Below are 22,709 nucleotides of genomic sequence, written 5' to 3' on the forward strand. Positions count from 1 at the left end.
GATAACAAGGTGTAGAGCTGGATGAACACAGCAGGCCAAGCAGCATCGGAGGAGCAGGAAGGGTCTAGGCTCGAAACGTCAGCCTTCCTGCTCCTGTGATGCTGCTTGGCCTGCTGTGTTCATCCAGCTCTACACCTTGTTATCTCAGATTCTCCAGCATTGGCAGTTCCTACTCTCTCTGAACCTGCTAGCTCTGTAAGGTTTGAGACAATAGTCTCTCTTATCATCTCGTGTGTATAATTATGGTCAATCAAACTCTTAATGTTCACTCCACTGAATGTAGACCCGACTCTTGCTTCAGAGACCAAACTTGGAGGCATGGCAAATTGTGGGGATGATGGCACTCATTTGCGACAAGAATACATAAAATGAGCAGATGGCGCAGAAATGTGGCAGATGGAATTCATTACTGAGGAAAGTGAGGTGACCCGTTTTGGCAATAGGGATGGGAAAAGTCAGTATAGCGTTAATGGCACAGTTCTAAAGAATGTGCAGGGACAAGGGGCCCGGGAGTTCCCATGCACAGATCTCTACAGGACAGGAGGGAGCAGTTAGCAAAGCGCATCCAATCTTCAACTTAATGCAGTTATTGAGAACAAAAGCAGAGAGGATATGCTGAACTTTATAACGCTTTGGTTTGGCTGCATATAGAAATCTGCTTTTGGTCAACGTACCTTCCAAAGAATGTGAGGGTCCACAAGAAGGTTCAGAGGAGATTCACCAGAAGGATTTGCGAAATGTTCAGAGGAGATTCACCAGAAGGATTTGCAAGTTGAACGATATTAGCTTCATGGCTAATTTGGAGTTATTTTCCATGAAGTGTAGGTGACTGAGGGGGATTTTATGAAGGTGTACAAGGTTGTGATGGGTTCAGATGGGATAGAGAAAGGAAAGGCTGCTCACATTAACAGTGGCTGCATGGATTACGGGAGACAGATTTAAGGCTTTGGGCAAGAGATACAAGGGACATGTGAGGTCAGAGATTTTTATTTATGCATTGAGTTGTAATGACCTGGAGGTTGGTGGAAGCGGAGATGATAAACTGTTTCAAAAGGAAATTGGATGAGCACCTGAGGGAATGAAACACACAGAGCTAGAGGAGAGTATAGAGGTGGACTGACTTGATGATTCCATGGAGAGCTTACATCCAACTGATGGGCAGACAGCCCCCTCCTGGTGCAGCATGATGCTCTGAGTCAGTGGTTTAAATGTGAGCCCTGTCACATGACTGTAGAACTGAAATAAGGGAACTTGGGAATTCACATAGAATTACAGAGCGGAAGCAGGACATTTGGCCTATTGAGTCCACACTGACCCTCTGAAGAGCACTTCACCCAGACCCACCCCCTACCCTGTCCCTATAACCCTGCATTTCCCATGGCCAATCCACCTAGCCTGCACATCTTTGGACCGTGGGAGGAAACTCGAGCACCCGGAGGAAACCCACGTAGACATGGGGAGAACGTGCAAACTCCACACCGACAGTGACCCGGGGGTGGAATCGAATCCGGGTCCCTGGTGCTGTGAGGCAGCAGTGCTAACCACTGAGCCACCGTACCACGCAAATGGATTTCTGAACAATTACAATGAAAGGGTATAATCGTAAGTGAGGCTCAACAGAGGAGAGTCTCCAGTTGTGTGTGATCGCTTTCGTTTTTTTTAATAAAGAATGGGTATTGGTGGACCAGTGGATACTATTTGTGTTAGATAGAAGAAGGGAGGTATTCACGTGGAGCTTTAACATCATTGTAGACCTATTGGGCTGGAAGGTCTGTTTCCAAGCCATAAATTTGATGCAGTTTTATGTTTCTTTTTATAACTTTGAATTATTTCCTGGTGATATCCTGCTGTGAATCAGGATTTTATTCCATAGCAATGACATAAAAGAAGTCATGCAGCCTTTGAATTTAGCGTTAGTGATATTTGAATTATTAAGGATGGATGAGATGTACATTAAACAAACAGGATTGTAAAGTTGTCATCCAAAACTGCCAGCCATGAAAGGCAAGACCTTTGCGCCTGTTTTTAATGATTTACTATGAACTTGTGCAGTAAATTACACTGCAGTTACTCACTTTCAACAATGATTAATTCCACATACAGAAAAAAATAGATAAACACGAAGGAGAAGGAAGCAGAAGGTAATGTTTGACAGGATTAGATGAAAAGGGCTATGAGGAGGTTGATGTGGGGCATTATGGGGCATTTAGGCTGAATGACTTATTCCTGTGCAGTCAATTACTTGTGTGTAATGTCTTGTTGGCTATCTCTAATGCCACTAGTGAGTAAATATGTGTGACTACCTGTTTGGAAAACTGGGATAAGCCTCGGAATGCAATATTTTGGCATGGTGACAAGGCCATTCTGGGAATTTGGGTGAACACCCAGTTTGTGCTTTCCCAAGATTTTCCACCCTCTTCGAGGTAATATGCACGGAACATTCCCAGGGGCTGCCAAACGGGTCAGGAATCTCTCCACACCTGCTCCCATGTCGAAGGTGCACTGCATCAGCTGCACTAAATGTAGAAGGGAATTCCTAGTAATTTTCAGTTGGATTTGGAGCAAAGTATGTACAAATGCTGTTGGGCAATTTTGATGTCACGTGATGGAATTTGTAATTGTTTGAAAGTGTAACTGAAGTCGAGGCCAACATAGAATTGTAGAATTCCTACAGTGTGGAAAGAGGCCACTTAGCCCATCGAGTCTGCACTGACCCACCAAAGAGATCCCACCCAGACCCACCAGTATCCCTGTAACCCCTCATTTATCTGAAAACAAAATGTGCTGGAGATTGCATTGGGGGTCAGGCATCATCCATGGAGAGAGAGCAAGCTAATGTTTTGAGTCCAAGTGACTCTTCATCAGAGTCACATTTGCCATGGCTAATCCACCTAGCCTGCACATCCTCGGTCACTATAGGGCAACAGTGGTGTAAAACTGCCCCCCATTAAACTAATTTTCCATTTGAGAAGAAGCAAGAGAAAAAGAACAATATCAGCCACCGCATCCTTTTCCTCATCATTACTTGCATTCCTGCTGTCATATTGATCCACTGGTGTAAGTACCTATTGGCCACTGAAAACAGGCATCTGAAAGGGAGCCTACTGCCTGTTTTGGGGCCTTGTGGGTAGACTGGATGCTGCTTGGCCATGGACCTGGGGGAATTGGTATCAGGCCTGTCACAGGTTCTTCAGCTCAACATGTGATCCAACCAGCACTCCTCAAAGGCCGCTACCAAAATGTAAGTCTTTTGTTTTTAAACTTACTTCACTGTCGGGCTAGGAGGAGGATGGATGGTCTGTAGCCCACAGTCAGTCCACTCTTAACCTCCCTCTCATTCATCACTCCCAGATCATGTCTACTGCCACCTAAGCAGTCAACCACAGAAGCTGCATGGTGAATGTAGCCAAGATAGGTGTGACAGTTAGTACATGAGGCCCAGTTTTGGGTGTGACCTTCAATCTGCTGACTAGTTTTTAATCCCCAAACAGGCCTAGACCAATGTCTACCTCTCTTCGCTTCATGAATGGTGAAACAAAAGTACATTTGCATTCTCTAAAAGATTTGCCAGTGGTGAGATAAACCTCTCAGTTAGACTTGTATTTCATGAGCACAGTGTATTGCGTTCAAAAAGAGCCCAAATTTTCACATCTAGGAGCTCATTGATCTCTTATCCCCTCACATACAGCATGGTGAAAAATGACGGGTTGTACACTTTGTTTGGGAATGCTGCAAAAATCACATGCTGGCACAGACATGGTGGGCTGAAGGGCCTGATCCTGTGCTGTACAGTTCTATGTTCTATGTTGTTGCTTTCAAAGAAAGCTTGTGAAGTGAATAGTCCTTTTTGTTGATTTATTTTCTTATTTTTCTCTCAGAGATCAAAACCCCATTTCTCAGTCATTTCTGTGTGTTTACATGCATTGACTGTGACCTGAAGGCCACTTCACTTTCCCAACATGGACACACTGGGCTGAATGTCCTCCCCTCTCCATTTCAAAGCTCCCCCCTCACTCCCAAAAGATGATTTGATTTCCTCCCTTGATCCCTTTGTAAGCAGACCAAGGATTAATTCTGAAACATTGCTAGAAAGAGACATGAAGCTGAAGCCTTCAGTCTTGTGTGCATCAGGATCGAGACACAAGAAAAACTAAATTTGGAAAGGAGCTCGCAATTTGTGCAGCATGAGAAGACGGTGTTGATTGGTTGGACCACAGTTGGTGTGGAGCAGGAACTATGAATTGTCGATCTTATTTGATTGTTTAAATTTAAACCAGGCCAGTCAACTCCAACTCCATAACCGTGGGTTATGTTGCGATGCAGTACAGCTTGGCTGCATTTCCTCCGCAAAGGTAGATGCTTTGATCGCTCCAACCAGACAGGTAGGAAATGTGGGAATTGGTAGATGAGGAAAGAGCAATTCTCAGCTGTTTTTGGCACATCGTCTAATGACTTGTCAGTCTCATGTTGCAATAATAGTGGAATTGTCAATCAATCAAAACAGTTAAGTCGCTTCTAATGAAATGGAAAAGATGTGACGAATGGCTGGAACATTTTACCTTCCAAGCAGGCCCCATTTCATATGTGGATTGCCCTTTACTGCCGTCCAACTTTCAGTTTTCTGAAGGACATTTACCTGACTTCTGTCATTGAATTAATACAACCCTGCTCCCCACTGCCTCTCTGGGGACAGCTATTCCATTGACTGACCACTCGCTCATCACCAGGAGTCGGCTTTCAGAGGCTGGGCGATTAAATTGGGCACCATGACAGCAGTAACTACTCGCCTCCACTGGAATTTTGCCAGGGGTAGCTGCCCTTCGCTCGGGGTCAATCGAGACCGCTGAAATATTTCTTTCTAGTATCTCGGGGGGGTCACCTGCACCCCTGGTGGCCTTGTAGCTGGGAAAGATCTCCTGTTTGGGCACTCTGTGCCCAGTCCGGGGCTCAATCCCTCCCCCCCCCACTTCCCCCTCGGGGAAACCCCGGACTTGTGGTTAACTGCGAGTCCTTGGTGTCTTGACTTCAGGCACTGGCTGCAGTCCCAGCAGTGGCCATTGCTCCTGGTGGCACTGCTGGGACTGCAGCCAGTGCCTGAAAACTAGGAGAGCTGATGGCCGTCTGATTGGATGGCTGCTCTTTGAGTTGGCTTTCCTCCCTGTTTTAAGGGCGTGTGGGAGAGAAGTAGAATTTATGGCTGCCGCTTGTTAATCGCTGATCAGTTGTTAAATGACTGCATGGTGACCAAGCTACAATGGTGGAAAAAGGGGCATGTTGGCCAACACCTACTAAAATTCTAGCCATATTTTCCTCCACTTCATTTGAGACCCAGGCCACACAAACTCCAGAAGTACAAAGTTCCTGTCACTGTACCCAATCCTTTGATAGTTCAGGCTTTGCTAAGATTGGACAATATTTACAATCAGTGACATGATGGTTGGATTAGGTTAGAATTGACCCTGTAATCTCAGCTCAAAGTGGAACCAGAAGGTGCAGGAAGGACCTGTTTTGAAATTAAAAACTTTGAATGTATTTCCATTGAGATTATTATGGTGTGATTTGACTGCTTTGTTGTTGAATTGTTTTTTTAAAATAAATCTGTCTTTGAATGAGGAATATTTCCTGGAAAGTTTGTCTTTGAATAGGAGGTAACATGTTTCGATGAGGAATGCACACCGTGGATTTGTTGTTATAACAGGAGTGAAACTGGAACAAAGGAACCTAAGAAAGGCAAAAGGTTTTTGCACTTTTTTTCAACAAAGTAATTGCACCTTTATTTGTAATTACCAGCTTGGCTTTAACAATCCTCAGAATACATTGAACTGACTTGATAATTCAGAGGGTAAGTTGCAGTGTTGACATGTTTACTTTAATACTGTAGGAGTTGAAGCTTAATTATTTGCAATTGTGCTTTCTCTGGTACTGTTATGAAACTAAGATGAAGAATAATTTTGTTTGTGTGCCGTTAGGCGTCAGATATGTTGAGTCACATGGCGGACTAATTCTCAAAAGTAAGTAGGATGTGGGAGAACATTGGCTTTAATCACCATGACAATAGAGACTCCCTAAAGGTGGTGTCAGTTCATCAAAACCCACAAATTAAGTCAATAAATTACAGGGCACTGGAACAATATAGTTCTGTTTGATAGTTATACAAGTTTCAATTAGTAGAATTGATTGTTCACTCCTGTGGATTCAGGCCTGCATAAAAGGCCTTCCATATGTAGGTGGGTAATATAATTCTATTAGAGAGGGTGGGAGCTGAGCTCTTTATTGTTTGTTGGATGTGGGTTGTCATTGACAGAGCTGCATTTATTTACCCATCAGTAATTACCTTCGAGAAGGTGGTGGTGAGCTGCCTTCATGAACCGCTGTAGTCCATGTGATGAAGGGACACCTACAGCGTCGTTAGGGAGGGAGTTCCGGGAGTTTGACCCATCGACACTGAAGGAAAGGTGATCTATTTCCAAGTCGGAACGGTGGGTGGCTTGGAGAGGAATTTACAGGTTGTGGTGGTGGTGTACCCATGTTCCCGCTGCCCTTGTCCTACTGGAACAGAACCTCCTGACATTTTTCATCATGTTCCCATCTTAATGTGTAAATATCGGTGCAACCCTAGAGTGGGTGTGGGTGGGGAGCGGTGTGGGTGGGGGATGGTGGTGGGGTGTGGGTGTGGGCGGTGGGAGAGTTGATGGTTTTGCCCATAACTGTTTTGAAGAGTCTGATGGGGCACCTGAGTAGCATTTGTATATACATAATGGAGCCAATCCCAGGAGAGTCCCCAACAGAGTGCCAACTGAACAGACACCATTGCTGCTTCAAGAGCTCACCATCCCAAAAGATTATCGTGCATTCCCAATGTTAGACATGAACCCTGTTCTGGATGGTTTGGGGCTTCAGAAGGGGTTACTGCAAAAGCTTTGCTGAGGTATCCTCGTCTTCGGTTTTTAACTTTAATGAATGTTTAGTGGAAATCCCAGCGAACTAATTGAAGAGAAGTTAAACTGTGGCATCATTCAAAGTCCTATGGAAATTGCTGGTGGTTATCTGCAAATTGGAAGAAATTTGAAAGGGATTACAAATGCCAAAACAACATAAGGGAGGAGGCTGTTCACAAAAACTGGACAGATTAGTTTATGGAAGGCTGCAAGTCTCTTTGAACCAAGACATTCGAAGTCAATTGACTTCTTTTAGTATCATTATGGTAAAGTCATCCCATTTAGAGGTTAATAGCAGATTGTCTCTCGGCACTGGACTCTCCTGGTGTTTAATTGACCACCCACCCAGCAGGTAGTTGGCTATTAGTGAATCTTGCTGTTCCTCAAGTTTTCACCATTGTAGCCACCTACTTCTGAATGGTACTTGTCTTAAAAAAGATAAAGGTTTTGAAGTCCATTCGCTCCCAGGATGTGGGTGCAGTTGACGCGGCCAGCATTTATTGACCGTCTCTAATTGGCCAGTAGGTCAGTAATTGCCTTCGAGAAGGTAATGTTGAGCTGCCTTCTTGAGCTGGTGTATACACACAGTTCTACAAAGAAAGGGAGAATTGACCCAGTGAGAGAGAAGGAATGCCAGCATGGTAACAAGTCAGGATAGTGAGAGAGACTTGGAAGCAAACTTGCAGGTACTGCTGTTCCCAAGCATCTGCTGCCCTTATTCTAAACAGTAAAGGCTATGGGTTTGGAAGGTGCTGTTTCAGGATCCTTTGGTGGATTTCTGCAGTACATCTTTTAGATGGTACACACTGCTGGCACTGAGTATCAGTGGGGAGGACTGAAAGTTTGTGGATGTGGTGCCAATCAAGCGGGCTGCTTTGTCCTGGATGGTGTCAAATTTCCTGAATGTAGTTGGAGCTGTACCCATCCATGCAAATGGGGAGTATTCCATCACACTCCCTGACCTGTGCCCCATAGATGGTGGCCAGGCTACAGGGAGTCAGGATGTGATTCCTAATCTTGTTCCTGTAGCCACAGTATTTATGTGGCAAATTCAGTTTCCAGTCAATGGTAACTTCCAGGATATTAAAAGAATCAACAACAATAATGTCACTAAATGTCAAGAGGAAGTTGATGCCTTGTGGAAGAATAATAGCTTTTCTGTCCCAAACACTTCATAGTCAATAAAACCGTTGAAGTATAGTCAAGGTTGCAATGTAGGTCAGACAGGGAGATTTTAATGCAGTAAATCGGCTCAAAATCTCCTTGACAGGACTGTAAGCGGCCAGAGGACAACGATTTAACATTATTGGCAGAAGAAGCAGTGAGGAAATGAGGAGCAATGTGTGATTTCTGGTTATCTGGAATCCAGTACCTGAACAGGTGGTGGAAGCAGATTTGCAAGCAACTTTCGAAAGTGAGTTGGATCAGTACTTGCAAGGGAATAATTTGAGAGGCTATAGGGAAGGATCGGGGAAGTTTGTTCAATGGGTTGCTATTTCTAACAGCTGACATTGGCATGATGAGTTGAGTCTCCTTCTGTGCTGTTAGATTTCAGAATGACTTAGCTGACGAGAGCTCTTCTCCATCCGTACTGGTAATCCTGACTTCCACCCTCTAGTTGCTGTTTCTAATTGGTAGGCTCCATTGTTCAGGGTCCAATGTTAAGGTGATTTTTAAGCCGTGTTGTTCTGGAACAGTGGGAACACATTGCACATGCACAATCATGACCAAATTTCAAAGCCGTGCTATCTGGTTCAAACCATAGGAGAGTACCATTGTTATACACTGGATTAAGCTGTTATTTAGTTATATATTGAAAGCAGCATTGCACTCCTAACAGGATTGATTTCATATTGTGTGACTGTGATTTACTTGTGTAATTTGATGAATGAATATTGCTCAGGACACTGGGCAAAATACTTTGTTCCCTTTTTCAAAAAAGAAACTCCAAGCAGCCTTTTTGTGAATTGGCCTTCAGATTGATCCAGAAAGATGGCATTTCTGACTATACACCCAGTCCCTCAGGACTTGCTGCGTTGTCACTTAAGATTAGATGCTTAAAAGTCTTGAGACGGGGTTGGAACTCAAACTGCATGGACACCTCCATCCCACAGTTTTCTAGCAGCTTGAGTTCTGGTGTGTAAAGGTTTTGTAAAATCAATCCTTATAGGAAGAATATGAATTAAACTTTAGATACCCATCCCCATCTTGTATACAGTGTAAATAGGAAATCTAGAGCTGGGCTTTATGAAGTGCAGAAGTTTTGAAAATAAAATTCATTCATGGGATGTGAGTGTTGCTGGCTTGGCCAACATTTATTGCCTATTCCAAGTTGCTCGATAAAGGTGGTGGTGAGCTGCTTTCTTGAACCGTTGCAGTCCATATACTGTCATTTGACCCACAATGCCCTCAGGGAGGGAGTTTCAGGGTTTTGACCCAGTGACACTGAAGGAACGGTGGTATAGTTCAAAGTCAAGATGGTGACTGGCTTGGGGGGACCTTGTAGTGAGTGAAGTTCCCATGTATGTACTGCCCTTGTCTGTCCAGGTGTTAGTCGGCATGTGTTTGGAACGTGCTATCTGTGGATCTTTGAATTTCTGCAGTGCATCTTTCAGACAGTAAACACTGCTGCAACTGAATGTAATGGTGGATGGAGCGGCATATAGATCCACAGGTTAACAAAATTTGTAGAAGCAAGACACAATGCTAGTACTTGGGATGAGATTTGAAATGTAGAAAACTGTGGAGGTGAGCGGAATAGGTGGGGATCTGATTGAGATATGATGATGGAGGTGATTGACATTGTTGCTAGGGTCTCATCCCACCCTTTTAAGGTGACATAACTTAAAACGTTGAGCCAAAATAGTTAAAAGCAAAACAGCTTCACACAGTGAGTTGTGCGCATGTGGACTGTGTTATCCCAGATGCAGATTCCATTGAGATATTCGAAAGGCAGATAGACGTTTAATTGGGAATAAGAGCATCAAGAGAAAGAACTGGAAATTGAATTAAAAATACCAAGTTGCAATAAATATAAAATATTAGTATAATGACTTCTTCCTGTTGCTATGTTGAATAAGGTGGCAAAGGGGAATTGGTAGATGACCCATAAACTTAAACCTAGAAGCTTGCCATATCTGGAGCTACACCTATTATTAAATTTGTTCCTGTGGTTTGTTTTCACTGGAGCAGTTCAATAGCTTGAAGCTAAAGCCAATAGGTTGAGGGACACCGCTGCTCATCAAACATGGCTGACCGGGCTCTTGATAATGAAGCTTTTGGTCTCTGTCGTTAATGCTGTTTCTGTGGCCATAAAGCATAGGAGCGGGACTCGAACCTGGAACTTCTGCTCAAAGGCAGGTGCACTCCCCACTGCGCTACTAGACCTCTGTGACTCTCAACCAGCAGAGAGAACAATAAATCGTAAAGTGTGGGTTTCTTCTCTCCAGATCTGTTCTAGTTTACTCCAAGAGATGACCCAGAGTGTTCCACAATGGAAGACGGAAAATGTGCAACAAAGCAGAAAGCAAATAATATTGGAGCCAGGCTTCTGGATAGTGAGATGACAGGAGAAATCTAGAATGTTCTCTCCCAATGGATCTTTGATCATCACAACTGAAATCTTTACTGGCTGATTTATGTTCCAATGAGACGTGACCAAATTCTTGATTTAAAGTAAACAATTTTTAAGGACTGTCAACAAGGAGGACAGGCCATGGAGGGGTTTAAGAAGGGAATTTCAGAGAGCAGAACCTAATGTGGCTGAAAGTATTAAAATTAGAGTGTTGAGAACATTATATAACTTTTAAGTTTAAAATATATTTCGTATGTTAAGAATTGGAAAACCATGGTTAGTGTCAGATTGGAGAATTGTGGCCTTGTGTGGAGTCTAGAGGTCTGTTTGTTTACTTGCATTTTAATAAGGTTTTATGTGGAAAAGGCAAGAAAAGCCACTGTTGCTTAGTGGCAAGGGACAACGGCCACACATAAAAAAACTTCCAGAAAGAAGTCAGTCTTTGTGGGTGGAGGCTGAAGTATTAAACTCTCTCATAAGAAATCTGGAATAAACTGCTGGAGGCTGAGTTTAAGAGACTCATTTTTTTACTCCTACGTTACAGTAATAGCGAGTTTAGTTTGCAGTTTGTTTTCGGTGTCTCAGAAAGCAATACCAGCTGAAGAAAAAGAAGTATCAAATGAATTTTTAATGAGTCTGTTCAAAGATGTTTTGAGATACCTCTGTGCTGGGTAGTGCTTTAAGCTTCACAGAAAATTACCTTAAGTTGTCCTAGCTTAAGCAAGAAGTGTGGCGATAATGGTAACTCTTTCCTGAGGTTCGGGTGCTCTTAAGGATATTGCTGGTGAAATAACTGTACAAAGACCAATATCCCATCACTGAGTCACCCTTTATTTACATGTACACAGTATACTGGCTGTAACCAGCCAACTCAGAGTCAGGGCCCTGAACTGAGGAGATTCAAAATCCCCTGTTAATATTAATCAGCCAAGGCTTCCTGATTAGCCCAGTTTAACAACCCCAATCAAGGATCTTGTAGTCAATAATTCCAGTCACTGGGATAAAAGGGGAGTTTGAATCCTTTTCTGACACATGCTGACTTTTTGTCCAGTTTTATAGAGCTTGTTTTTATCTTTAATAAACACTTTATTCCTTGTGTTAAAAGTACACTAGTTAACTCTTGTGAATATGTTCAGAGACAGACCACCACGGTTTATATGTTTAAAAATAAACAGTGTTAGGATCTACCCATCCTGGTTTTCTTCTGGGATCTGACTTTTCCAGTATTAACATCAGCTGGAATCGTAACAGTAGACTTTTCTAAGGCTACAAAGATCATGCACAGTATAAGAGAGATTATTTATACTCCATTGAGTGAAAGATTACCATCAAACATGGCACAAAGTCTCCAGCGCAACCTGGCAAAAGTTGAGCATTAAACAGGCTGACCAGCTGTCCCTGTTCTCCCAGAAAGGATCGTTCTGTCATTTTACTCACTGGGCATGATCCCTCAAAGCCTATTCCAAGGATCCCATTCAATGGAGTTGGGGTGGGGTCCGGTTTTGGTGAGTGAGTGTGAGTTTCCACGCTTCCAAAGCAATGCTTCTCCAAGTATAATATGTGTACCATTGTAGAACCCTGTGCTTTAAAGTAGAATCATAGAATCCCTACAGTGTGGAAGCAGGCCATTTGGCCCATGGAGTCCACACCAAACCTCCAAAGAGCATCCCACCCAGACTCAGCCCCCTTCTGTATCCCCGTAAACCCACATTTTCCATGGCTAACCCACCTAGCCTGCACATCACTGGACACTATAGACAATTTCCCATGGCCAATCCACCCTAACCTGCACGTCTTTGGACTGTGGGAGGAAACCGGAGCACCCAGAGGAAATCCACGCAGACACGGGGAGAATGTGCAAACTCCACACAGACAGTTGCCTGAGGCTGGAATCAAACCCAGATCCCTAGTGCTGTGAGGCAGCAGTGTTAACCACTGAGCCACCGTGCTGCCCTTTCTTGGTGATGGAATTTGTGGATTTGGAAGATACTGTTGAAAATGCTTAGGTGATTTACTACAATGCATCTTTTAGATGGTACACATTTCTACCACTAATCATTATTGGGAGAAGAATTGAACATTGAAGATGGCGGATAGACGTGAGAAGTAAATGGTTTTTTTGTTCTCTGAAGGTGACATTTCTCTTAAAAGGATTTTTTTAAAGCAGCAGTGAATTGAAACATCATATGACTTGAGCTGAATGAACAAAGAACAAAGAAAATTACAGCACAGGAACAGGCCCTTTGGCCCTCCAAGCCTGCGCCGATCCAGATCCTCTATCTAAACCTGTCACCTATTTTCCAAGGATCTGTATCCCTCTGCTCCCTGTCCAGTCATGTATCTGTCTAGATACATCTTAAATGACACTATCGTGCCCGCCTCTACCACCTCTGCTGGCAACGTGTTCCAGGCACCCATCACCCGCTATGTAAAGAACTTTCCACGCGTATCTCCCTTAAACTTTTCCCCTCTCACCTTGAAATCGTGACCCCTAGTAATTGAGTATGAGTAGACATGAGAATGAGTGACAAACAGCCAAGAGAGAGAATTGCTGAAGAGTTTACTAAGTTGAGCTTTTATGACCCAGAGGGAGACAGGGAGAGAGGCTAGAATCAATTTCGGCTTGAAGGAAACAACCTATTCCATCTGTTTAGGAATCTCAAAGTAACTGGACAAAAGCCATGTTAATTTTTCCCTGGAGTTCAGTGAGAAAATCTCATTGAGGTTAACCTGTGTCTGAGAGTACTGGGGAGAAATACCAAGAGTCTTTATCTGGTGAATATGCGCCGTTCACTGACAGGAAGTTCTTGTGACCTTAGAAAGAAATTAAAGAGTGAAGGTGGGAGTGACACTTCACCGGGATTGAGTGTCAGTGAAGGATATTGCTGGGAAGAAGGGCTGAATCTTTTTAGTTTTATGACAAGATTTTTACACTATTTTTAAGAAGAGGATGGACATTACCCCAGAGTTCTGCCCAGTATTGATTCCTCAATTGACATTTCAAAGAAGAAACTGACTATCTGGCCTTTATCACGTTGGAGAGCTTGCTGCATGCAAATTGGCTGCCGCGTTTCCCTCATTACAGCAGTACAGTTGGTGCGAAAGGTCTTCGAGATAGCTGGTGATGGTAGAAAGTGCTTTATAAATGCAAATCTCTCTCCATCAGCCTGGGAAATCCAGAATGAGGCAGTGTAATGATTTTAAAACTGAAGTTAGGTGATTCAGGAGAGAAACTGGGGAGTGATTCGTCCTGTGTATACTGGTGGAAATGTGGAAGTCTCTTTCCCTGCCAAAAGGCTTTGGATTCTGTGCGTTGATGAAGACTGAGGTGGAGGGATTTTTCAGAGGCAGTGGTTTGAGGGATACAGAGCAATGTCAGGTGAACGGTGCTCAGGCATGGATTAAGTGATTGATAGAACAGAACAGGTACCAGAGGCTGAATGGTCTGGTCTTGTCTCCACATGTTCTTCTTTTATTGCAGTTTTATTGATTGAATTGCGCTGAGTTTGCATGGCCTGGTGACAGCCCACTGCACTAAACATTCACGTTGTTGGAATGCAGGGTGGCAATAACTTCTTTGCTTTAGAGAGGCGAATAAACTGTCAATATTCCAGCTGATCAGAGGCTAAAAACCCACAGAGATCTTCTTGAAGGCAAACTGGAGGGCAGCCGGAAGATGGGCGTATAAGAGTGATTTGTGGCAGAGTGTGAGGTTGGTACAGAAATGTCCCACTGTGACAGTGGGATAGCTACACACAGTGGGCACCTGCTGCTGGCATCTTTGTCAGGAGTCACGCGACACCAGGTTATAGTCCAATGGGTTTATTTGAAAACACAAGCTTTGGGAGCCCTGCTCCTCCATAAGGTGAAGCCAGGGATCTTTGGGGCAGTGCGCTGTAGCACTGTGTTTTCCTGTAAACTGACTGCCTACTGACACGATTACAAATGGCACTGAATGGCAGTGACATGTTCACTAGCGAGTACAATGCACAATACCATCTTGATATAACAATCAGTGCCACTTGCAATTTATCTCTTAGATATTATTTGGATTTGTCATTTTTACTGAGCTGCAGGTAGTAGGAAATCAACTCTATTAATAGTAGTGGTATTCTATGCAAACTACATTCTTATAAAATGAAGTACTGGGTTCGATGGAACTCTGAACTAATGTAGTTAGTTAGAAGGATGTTTACTCCAATAAAAAAAAATGCATTACATCTCAAGTCTATGTAGTATGCTTTTTAAATCAATAAACCATTATCATCTCTCAATACGTATTGTCATCTCAACAAAAACAGAAAGAACTACGGACGCTGTAAATCAGAAATTGCTAGAAAAGCTCAGCCAGGTCTGGCAGCATCTTTGGAGAGAAATCAGGAATGTTAATTCTGATTTCTCTCCACAGATGCTGCCATTCCTCCTGAGCTTTTCCAGAAATTTCTGTTTTTTTTTCTTATGAACACCTTGATTGTTAAGTTGGGCTTAACACTGATGAGGAATGCTTAATGCAATGTCCTTCATGTAACTAAACTGAACCTTTTATCTCTCAGGATGATCTCAGTGAAAGCACAGACCTCGAATCATCGCAGAGCTCACAGTTCTTTGAACAGGTAAATGTTTGTGTTTAATTTCCAAAGAAATGAAAGTTCCTTAGTTTGGAGTAAAATGTTATTGACATCGAGGGTTAACACCTTCATATCAAATTCCCGTCAAGATTATTTTAATTTAAGTAAACTGACACAAGATATATGTAAAACTGGAGATTCTGAGGCTAGTTAAAAACACGGGGCATGACTTTTACACAATTAATATGTTGGGGAAGTTCAAATGCACCCTCTCCCATTGGCTTGTTATAATGGAGTTGTCAGGCCAGGTTGTTTTCACTTCCGATTGTAGCACAAAATGAACCAAATGCACCCAGTCAAAAACCAGGAGCTGCCTTCAACATTCGCTGGTGCTGTCAACGAATGGGGGTTTTCACCAGGGTGAGTTTAACTTCAGCTGGGAGTGGGTAGTAAGTAGGAAGAGTTGGCGAGGGGAGGAAGGAGAGATGTGGTCAATGTGTCCTTTAGATCATAGAATCCCTACAGTGTGGAAGCAGGCCATTCGGCCTAACGCCAACCCTCTGAAGATCAGAGATAGTAGGAACTGCAGATGCTGGAGAATCCAAGACAACAAGGTGCAGAGCTGGATGAACACAGCAGGCCAAGCAGCATCATAGGAGCAGGAAGGCTGATGTTTCGGGCCTCGACCCTTCATCAGAAATGGGGGAGGGGAAGGGGGTTCTGAAATAAATAGGGAGAGGCGGATAGAAGAGAAGATAGGTGTCCCACCCAGACTCACCCCATCCCTGTAACCCTGCATTAATCATGGCTAATCCTCCTAATCTAGGTATCCTTAGACACTATGGGCAATCCACCCAAAGTGCACATCTTTGGACTGTGGGAGGAAACCCACACAGACACAGGGAGAATGTGCAAACTCCACACAGACAGTCACCTGAGGCTGGAATCGAACCCAGGTCCCTGGTGCCGTGAGGCAGCAGTGCTAACTGCTGAGCCACCATGCTGCCTGTTTACATTAGTTGGCTGCTTTACTCAGGAACAGGCAATTTCAATTTTACCTCCGCGTAGACTGTGTATTACTGGAATGAAAGCCAATAGAGGCTGATTTTTCGTGAGGCCCGACCTTTGTGTGGAGAACGGACTAACTTTATCACTCCCCATACACAGTGCAGTGAGGGCATACAGTCAGTTTGGGTTCAATAGGGAAATGCAGCTGAAAAATTTTGCCTAGTTTCTTCCTAAAAGAAGAATTTCACAGAGGTCCTCACAGAACCTTGTGGCAGAAAACAGTCACAAACAAAGTCACAGCTGGTGAAGGCTGATTTTTCTCACGTGGCAGCTACGTGAAGTAAATTGGGTATCTGCTGACAACCGTAACAAAAAGCTGAGACATCCATAGTTGCAAAATCTTAAAGAAAATTAGAGAAAATCACTTGGTTTTTGTTTAAGAATAGATCTCCATGGAAGTTACACTTTGGAGAGTAGCTTGAACCGAGGAGAGGTCAATGGGCTGTGGAATGCCTTTTGGGTTGGTTCCTAAAACCAACGTCAACAGCTTTCTGGGGTAACGTATGAACTTTGTAACAGGATGTGGGTGACACAGTGGCTCAGTGGTTAGCACTGCTCCCTCATGGTGCCAGGGACCCGGCTTCGATTCCACCCTCGGGCGACTGTCTGTGTGGAGTTTGCACGTTCTCCCTGTGTCTGCATGGGTTTCCTCCGGGTGCTCCGGTTTCCTCCCATAGCCCAAAGATGTGCAGGCTAGGTGGATTGGCCATGCTAAATTTCCCAGATGATCCAGGGATTTATGGATTAGCCATGGGAAATGCAGGGTTACAGCAACAGGGTGGGGGATGGTGGGTCAGGATAGGATGCTCTTTGGAGGGATGATGTGAACTCAATGGACCGAGTGGCCTGCTTCCACACTGTAGGCATTCTATGAGGATTGGCCTGTTGATCCTGCTCGGCCATTTAATCCAACGCTGGCCAATGAGAGAAAGTTGTTTGAACTTTTCAGTACGCTGTGTGTGAAGAAATGCTTCCTATTATCAACCCTGAACAAGTTTGCTCTAATTTTATGGTATATATACTGTTGTTCTGGGCTCGCCCAAACCAGAAGAAATGGGTTTTTCTTGCTTTCTCTGCTCAAACCCTTTCTAACCCTGACCGTGAGAAGCTATCTCTCTTCATCCTCATTCACCCTGTTGGACCACATAACCAGTCAGTCTCTCCTCCTCCATCGTCTCCTGTCTGTAGACCTCCCAGCAAGTTGGTGGTGTAGTGGTAATGTCACAGGCCTAGTCATCCAGAGCCCCAGGCTAGTGTTCACCCGCCACGCCAGCTGGTGAGATTTGCTCAGCTGGGGAAAAAAAAACTCCGTAAAAGCCCATCTGGTACAATAAAGTCACTTAGGTATGGGAATCTGCCATTCTTATCTGGTCTAGCCTATATATGACTCCTAAGCCACATCTATGTGATTCGCTTGTATATTCTGACCTACCCAGCAAACACCCCCATCCAAAGGAAAAATAAATAGAAAGGTGACTTTGCACATGGTTCTACTCCAACCTTTCCCAAATGGCTGTCCCATCAGCAGTTTCACCACTCATCCCCTATTCTGGGTTCCTCCTTTCTGATAAAAGAAGCCACAGGAGGTTGGCTGTGCCTCTGACTGTTGCGAAGTTAAGAGGATATAACAGACTGGTCTTTAATGGCCACATTTGGCCCTGGCCTGTCAGCGTAGGGCAAAATGTTGTCCAGTCAGCCATGCAGTACCATCATGCCAGTCTCTGATACTTATGGAGGTGAGTGCAACAGGAATTGAATTGTAGAATGCCTACAGTGCAGAAAGAGACCACTCAACCCATTTGAGTCTGTGCTGACCCTCCAAAGAGATCCCACCCAGACCCACCACCCCGCCAAAGCCCTGCATTTTCCATGGCTAATCCACCCAGCTTGCAGATCCCTGGACACTATGGGCAATTCCCTATTGCCAATCCACCTAACCTGCATATCCTTGGACTGTCAGAGGAAACCAGAGCACCCGGATGAAACCCACACAGACACAGGGAAAATATGCAAACAAACAGTCACCTGAAGGTGGACTCGAATCCAGGTCTGCAGCGCTGTGAGGCAGCTGTGCTGACCAATGGCTAGCAAACAGGACCGACTAGGTTGGACCAAACATAATGGAGAACACAAAAGATAGTTACGGCTCAACTCAAACCTTTCAACATTATTTCTTCAAGATAGCTTCCCAATACACCTCAAGTCTAGACCAATGTTAAAGTCTCATTGTTAAGTTGCTTTATGTCTTTATTTGGTTCATTAAAATGTGAAGCAAGTAGGATCGTTTCTAATCTGTAACGTCAGATCTTAGTTGTTTTAAAATGTAATGTATTTGTGATGCGCATGTTTTAATCACAGTCCTTCGAACACCATGAAGGGTCAAGTCGAGAGCCATCTGCGTGTAGTTTGCCCTCGTACCTTTTGACGATCCAATTGAGGGAAGGACGGAATCTGGTAATCCGGGATCGCTGTGGTAAGACCCTGTAATGCGGACTTTTCAATCTAATTGGTTGTGTTCGGACATTCAACAAGCACAAAGAGGTTCACCAGGACTTGTCTGAATGTGAAAGTACCACCTATGTGCTCTCCTCTTTCTATTCCCCAGGTCGTCGGCAGGAGCAGGCTTAGTTGGAGAGTACTAGCTGGAAGGAACATGTTTGGCACGGATAAGTAGTGAGGAGATAGCAAATGCAGAAAGCTGAAGAACTGTGTGTGGAGCAGTTCTCAAGCTGAATGATGAATATGGCTGTGGCTTTAATTGAAGAGAAACAGCAAGATGTGTAAGTGGGACAAACAGCTGAGAGGCAGAGTGAGGAGATGTGGTTGAGTTGTTCATAGATTCCAGGCCAGTGGGAGAAATTGAAATCAAGACATTTATATCTTTAATTTTTTTTTGGTGGAGAGAGTTTATTGACTTCCTCAGTCTTGTGTCCTCATCCCACCAGGTACTTCTTGTATATTGGTATCTGTTCAGGCAATTAATAGCTATCACCTATGACCTCCTTAACCTCAAACAACTTAACAATGTGACAGTGGTCACGATTTGAGGTGTTTTGGGAAACTATCTTGAAGAATACGAATAAAGATTTGAGATGAGCTGTACCTATCTTTCGTGTTCTCCGTTATGTCTGGAGCAATCCAGTCAATCCTATTTGCTGGCTGTGTCCATGTACGTTTATTTTACCTTAAGCACTCAGCCACTTTCCTTTTGAAATCTTTCATTGGTTCTGCTTCCAACCTCCTTTTGGTCAGTGATTTCCAGGTCAGTATGAAAGCAGCTTCTTCCTCACATTCCCTCTCCATCTCTGGCCCAAAGGATGGTGCCTGAGGATTAGTGACTTTGATATTGGTTGGGTCCGGTGTCGGCAGTGGGATGGTGGAGGAGGGGGCGGTGGTGCAGGCGTTGCTGATGGTGATGAGCTGCCTCAGGACTGATGGACTCTCTTTAAGCTATACCTTTCTTTATTACTCTTATTCTTAAGTAACTGAACATGGTTCCGAATCGTGGCAACAAATGAAAGCCTTTCGGTGTGTTTTATTGTGCTGTCACTGTAAAATACACGGGACAATAAATCATTCACTCATTCATTCAACATTTCAAACCTGTGCCTCACAGTGTCGTAACATTAAGAACCATTTATCCCCGTCTGCCTTTTCCAAACCGTTCATAATTTTGAAACCTCCATCAAATCTTTGCCCCAATCTCCTTTGTGTCTACAGGAGCCTTTGTCCTTATTATAAATTGGCGATTGAGAGGAAAAGGCCATTTTGTTGGTTGGGAAGTTCTGGTATAAAGTCCAACTCGAGACAGTAACCCTGACGTACTCTTGCTTTGATTTGTCACAGTACAAAACAATCTGAGCAAATTGTTGAAAATTTAATTCCATTTGCAACATCTGGGAATGTGACAGATATACTGAGGTGTTGGACTGCTGGCGTCTCGATCACCATTTCTACCGTCCCTGTCCCTGCGGAGAATGGGGAAAGCACCAATAAAACATCAAAGCTATGAACAAAGTTCAGTGTTGTCCGTTCTTCTAAATAAATGGGACTTTTAAAAGTCAACCTCACGAACTGGTGAAATGGGGTTGCGTGGCAGTTTTAAACTGTGGGATTTGTTTAAAACTGGAATCAAGCAATTTCTCTGCCTAATCCAATTTTCTATTGCATTTGAAGCCGATCTGAATCTGTATCGTCCATTTTTCGCCATTTCCAAAATGTAAAATTATCCCTAGAACAGGGCGAAACTTCACTTCTGATATTTTTGGGTAGCACGGTGTATCAGTGGTTAGCACTGCTGCCTCATAGCACCTGGGACCCAGGTTCGATTCTACCCTCGGTTATCTGTCTGTGTGGAGTTTGCACATTCTCCCTGTGTCTGTGTGGGTTTCCTCCGGGTGCTCTGGCTTCCTCCCAAAGAAGTCCATAATGTTCGGGGATGCGCAGGCTGGCTGAATAAGCCATGGGAAATGTGGGGTTACAGGGATAGGGTAGGGGGTGGGTCTGGGTGGGATGCTCTTCGGAGGGTCAGTGTGGACTCAGTGGGCCGAATGGCCTGCTTCCACACTATGGGCCTTCTATGATGGTTATTGAGGCCACAAGTGTGGGAAATTTGGCTTTTTCTCTCCCTGTCATTAGCAAAGATTTCTGATGTTTTAAGTTCATGGTTTGATTGCTAAATTGCTCACTGAAAAGAAAACAAATATTCAAATTCTTTTTATACAGTTAAGACAAAACTGTGGCTGTAGATTGAGTTGGATATCTGCATTCTGTCAGACCCTGACAGAAGGTTGAATCCAGTTGAGGCTTTTTCTATTGTTTGACACCGCTGATGTTGTGCCAGACATGATTACAAAATGCAGCCTCACCCCTCATTATTGTCTTGTGTTTGATTTTATGCAGATTTGTGGAAGCAATTATCCACTTAAATCTGACTACTCAAAATAGAATAGTAACCCTTCAATAATAACTGCATCCACTTAGATTAACAAACCCATCCGGATGACTTCAGCTAACGTTTTCGATCCTTTACACAGTAAATCAAGCTCAGATCTAAGCCATAAGTTTGTGGTAACTTTTTTAAATGTTGGATTTTGTATAGAGATTAATATTGACCTTATTTGAAGTTGCATTTTTGCTCTCCCTTTTGTCACTTGGAATATTTTAGCCCACTAATTTTGAATGCTGACATAACACGGTAGGATTGGAGAACAATTACAGCACAAAAGTAGACCATTCAGCCCTGTTAGCTCTCCTCTTCAAGGGTAGCCCATCAAGTTCCACTCTTCTGCCTTCTCCCTGTAGCCTGCAAGTTGTGTCTAGTCAGTATAAGAAGTACAACTCTGCATTCAGCCACAAATGTCAGTTAAATATAGATATAATACCTTTTACAGAAATTAAAAAATTGCAAAGGTTCTTTAAATTACCAATTAGTGCCAATGAGAGAGAGAGTGATTGTGAGTGTGTTTGTAAGTGAGATTGTGCACGAGAGAGTGCATGTCAGAGAGAGCGAGATTGTGATTGTTCAGTTCCCTTTTTGATAGCTATGCATAAATCTGCTTCACCGTACTCTCAGGTAATACATTCAGATCTTAATCTCATGTTGAGTAAAATAAAATTTATCCCTTTGTTGGCTTTGGTTCTTTTGCGAATCACCCTCAAATCTATGTCCTCTGATCCATAACCCTTCCATCCATAAAAACAGTTTTCCCTGTTGTGTCTGTGACCTCTTCTGTTTTGAATATCTCAATCAGATTTCCTCTCAACTTCCACTCCGCTGAGGAGGAGCCTCCCCACTTTCTCCAAACCATCCTCATAACCTCAAGACTGATCAGTATTTCTCTCTCTCTCTCACACACTCTCTCTCACACTCTCTCTCTCTCACACTGTCTCTCTCTCTCACACACTCTCTCTCACACTCTCTCTCACACACTGTCTCTCTCTCACACACTCTTTCTCTATCACACACTCTGTCATTCTCTCTGTCACACTCTGTCTCTCTCACACCCTCTCTGTCACACTCTCTCTCCGTCACACTCACTCACTCTCTCTCACACACACTCACTGTCTCACACACACTGTCTCTCACACACACTCTCTCTCACGCACACTCTCTCTCACACACACTCTCTCACACACACACTTTCTCTATCACACACTCTCTCTGTCATTCTCTCTGTAACACTCTGTCTCTCTCACACCCTCTCTGTCACACTCGCTCTCTCACACTCACTCACTCTCTCTCACACACACTCACTGTCTCACACACACTCTGTCTCACACACACTCACTGTCTCACACACACTCTCTCTCACACACGCTTTCTCTCTGTCACGCTCTCGCTCTCGCTCTCTGTCACACTCTCACTCTCACACACTCTCTCTGTCACACTCTCACTCTCTGTCACACTCTCGCTCTCTGTCACACTCTCGCTCTGTCACGCTCTGTTGCTGTCTATCATGCACACTCGCTCTCTCTCGTTCACATGCGCTCTCACCCTCTCTCAGTCTTTCACTCTCTCTCACACACACACTCTCTGACTCTCTCACACACACACTCTCT

The 22,709-nt window shown here is 43.9% G+C and overlaps 1 protein-coding gene across 1 annotated transcript in view; it reads left to right on the forward strand.

Annotated features, from left to right (window-relative positions):
- LOC109923496 (multiple C2 and transmembrane domain-containing protein 2) overlaps positions 1–22,709 on the forward strand; it is a 432,499-nt gene that overhangs the window by 121,920 nt on the left and 287,870 nt on the right. The window contains 2 exon segments of the mRNA XM_048616107.1: positions 15,066–15,125; positions 18,507–18,711. Coding sequence (XP_048472064.1) covers positions 15,066–15,125; positions 18,507–18,711 — 265 coding nt within the window.

Source organism: Rhincodon typus, chromosome 33 (assembly GCF_021869965.1).
Source record: "Rhincodon typus isolate 14 chromosome 33, sRhiTyp1.1, whole genome shotgun sequence".
NCBI classification, from domain to species: domain Eukaryota; kingdom Metazoa; phylum Chordata; class Chondrichthyes; order Orectolobiformes; family Rhincodontidae; genus Rhincodon; species Rhincodon typus.